General features: G+C 32.3%; 1 protein-coding gene across 1 annotated transcript; it reads left to right on the top strand.

The window, feature by feature from the left end:
- Positions 1-264: 264 nt before the first annotated feature.
- LOC106760578 (VQ motif-containing protein 1) lies at positions 265-1,189 on the top strand. The gene has a single exon (XM_022780340.1). The coding sequence runs from the start codon at positions 719-721 to the stop codon at positions 977-979; it is 261 nt and encodes an 86-aa protein (XP_022636061.1). The 5' UTR covers positions 265-718; the 3' UTR covers positions 980-1,189.
- The last annotated feature ends 566 nt before the right edge of the window (positions 1,190-1,755 follow it).

The following is a 1,755-nucleotide window of genomic DNA, read 5'->3' as shown; positions in this document are numbered from 1 at the left end:
CCTCACCATACAAGTCGGTTTGTGAGATTGAATTAAGCTTAAAACTCACTTTTTAATATGATATCAAAGTTGAAGAAAGCGTGTTAGAAGTCTCACATTGAATAGATGTAAAACCAAATTATAATATATAAGTGGAATGTAAACCTCACCATATAAATTAGTTTCGTGGGATTGAAGTAGGCTTAAAACCCTGTTATTAATAAAATCATAGAAAGTAAGTGAATTCTATTACCAACCAATTATGAATTTGATTTTTATAATTTTGCTAATTTATTTGATAATAACTTCGATTATGTTTTACAATTTTGAAAGATACCAGCTTTTTGTGGACCTAGAACAGCAAGGCGTGCCCCCCATTCTGACTTTATCCATCCTTAACTTAGGAACATATAAGCCACACGACCTTGAGTTCGTTCTGCTAGCTTCCTTCCTTAGCTATCAAATTGCGTAACTTGACCATATCTCCCTTTTCATTTGCACACCTTCCCCCTCATTTCGCACAGGCACCAACGGTCAACTCATTTCATCTACTCACCTTTTTCAGCCGTCAAACACAACCTACCAATATTATATAAATAAACTAACCCTTCATAAACACAACACTTAGAACAAACACCACCATCTTTTGATTCACATCCTATTCAACCCCTTTTGTTCCAAACTCACTCTACTCAATCCCTTCAGTTTCTCACAGGGAAAAAACTCATCTTTTTCTATTATGGCTACTGGTGGATGTAGCAGGGGACCTGTGAAGGTTGTCATAATCAACACCCAATACGTTCAAACCGATGCCACCAGCTTCAAATCTGTTGTGCAGAAGCTTACGGGTAAAGATTCCGACACTTACGGAGCAAAGGTCGACAGAAATAGACACGACAAAGGTGGAACGAAGAGGTCGTTTTTGATGAGAGATGTGTCGTTTAAGGAGTTCGATAGGTTACTCCGAGAGATGCCACCCATAAACGACCTCTTGCGCTGAATAAACCACTTAGTTATCTTCTGCGCGCAGGTGTATGTATATAACATACATTTCTTTGTATCTGATTTATTGATTTGATTTTTCAGAGTACACCATACATACATATACGTACATTTATTGTTTTGATATCGTTGGACGGGCGTATATACGTATTTACAGCTTGTGAGCCTGTATTTGTTCGTTTAATAATTTTAACATTGTTTCGGTATATATCAGTCTCTATCAATCCTATCGAATTAATTAATTGCTAGTTTAGACTAAGACCATAGTGTCAAAGATTGTTGATTTTAAATTAACACAGGATCAGAAAGAAGCAACTAGGTTAATCCTTTTAATTTAAAAATGCTATAGCTTATTTTTGTTTTCAACTATGCATATTAAAATTTAATTGTAATTACTTTAAGAGTAAAAGATAAGTACTTTGAATTAGACGATCAAAATAAGACAAATAAGTTTTAGAGAATTAGATCGAAATTTATTTAAAAGAAAAACACATTGTATGTTACTATTTATAATATAATAACGGGTAAATGTCGATTTTAATATAGTCTTGTGAGTAAACTTAGTCGCGTATTTATTATTTAATTATCAAAATTACAATTTTGTTTATCAAATTTCTTAGTCTTCACGTATATGTTTTATTGATGGTTCTGGTAACATGATGACACGTGAAAAAGAAGAAAAATAAAATAAATAAAAAATATAAACAAGATCGTAACGACTTTAATTTATAAAAATTATGATAAAATTGTATGATTTTATTATTTTTAAATATT

The sequence above is a fragment of the Vigna radiata genome, chromosome 5 (genome assembly GCF_000741045.1).
Source record: "Vigna radiata var. radiata cultivar VC1973A chromosome 5, Vradiata_ver6, whole genome shotgun sequence".
In the NCBI taxonomy this organism is placed as follows: Eukaryota; Viridiplantae; Streptophyta; class Magnoliopsida; order Fabales; family Fabaceae; genus Vigna; species Vigna radiata.
Note: the sequence above shows the minus strand (reverse complement) of the source record. Positions and strands in the feature narration are given on the sequence as shown.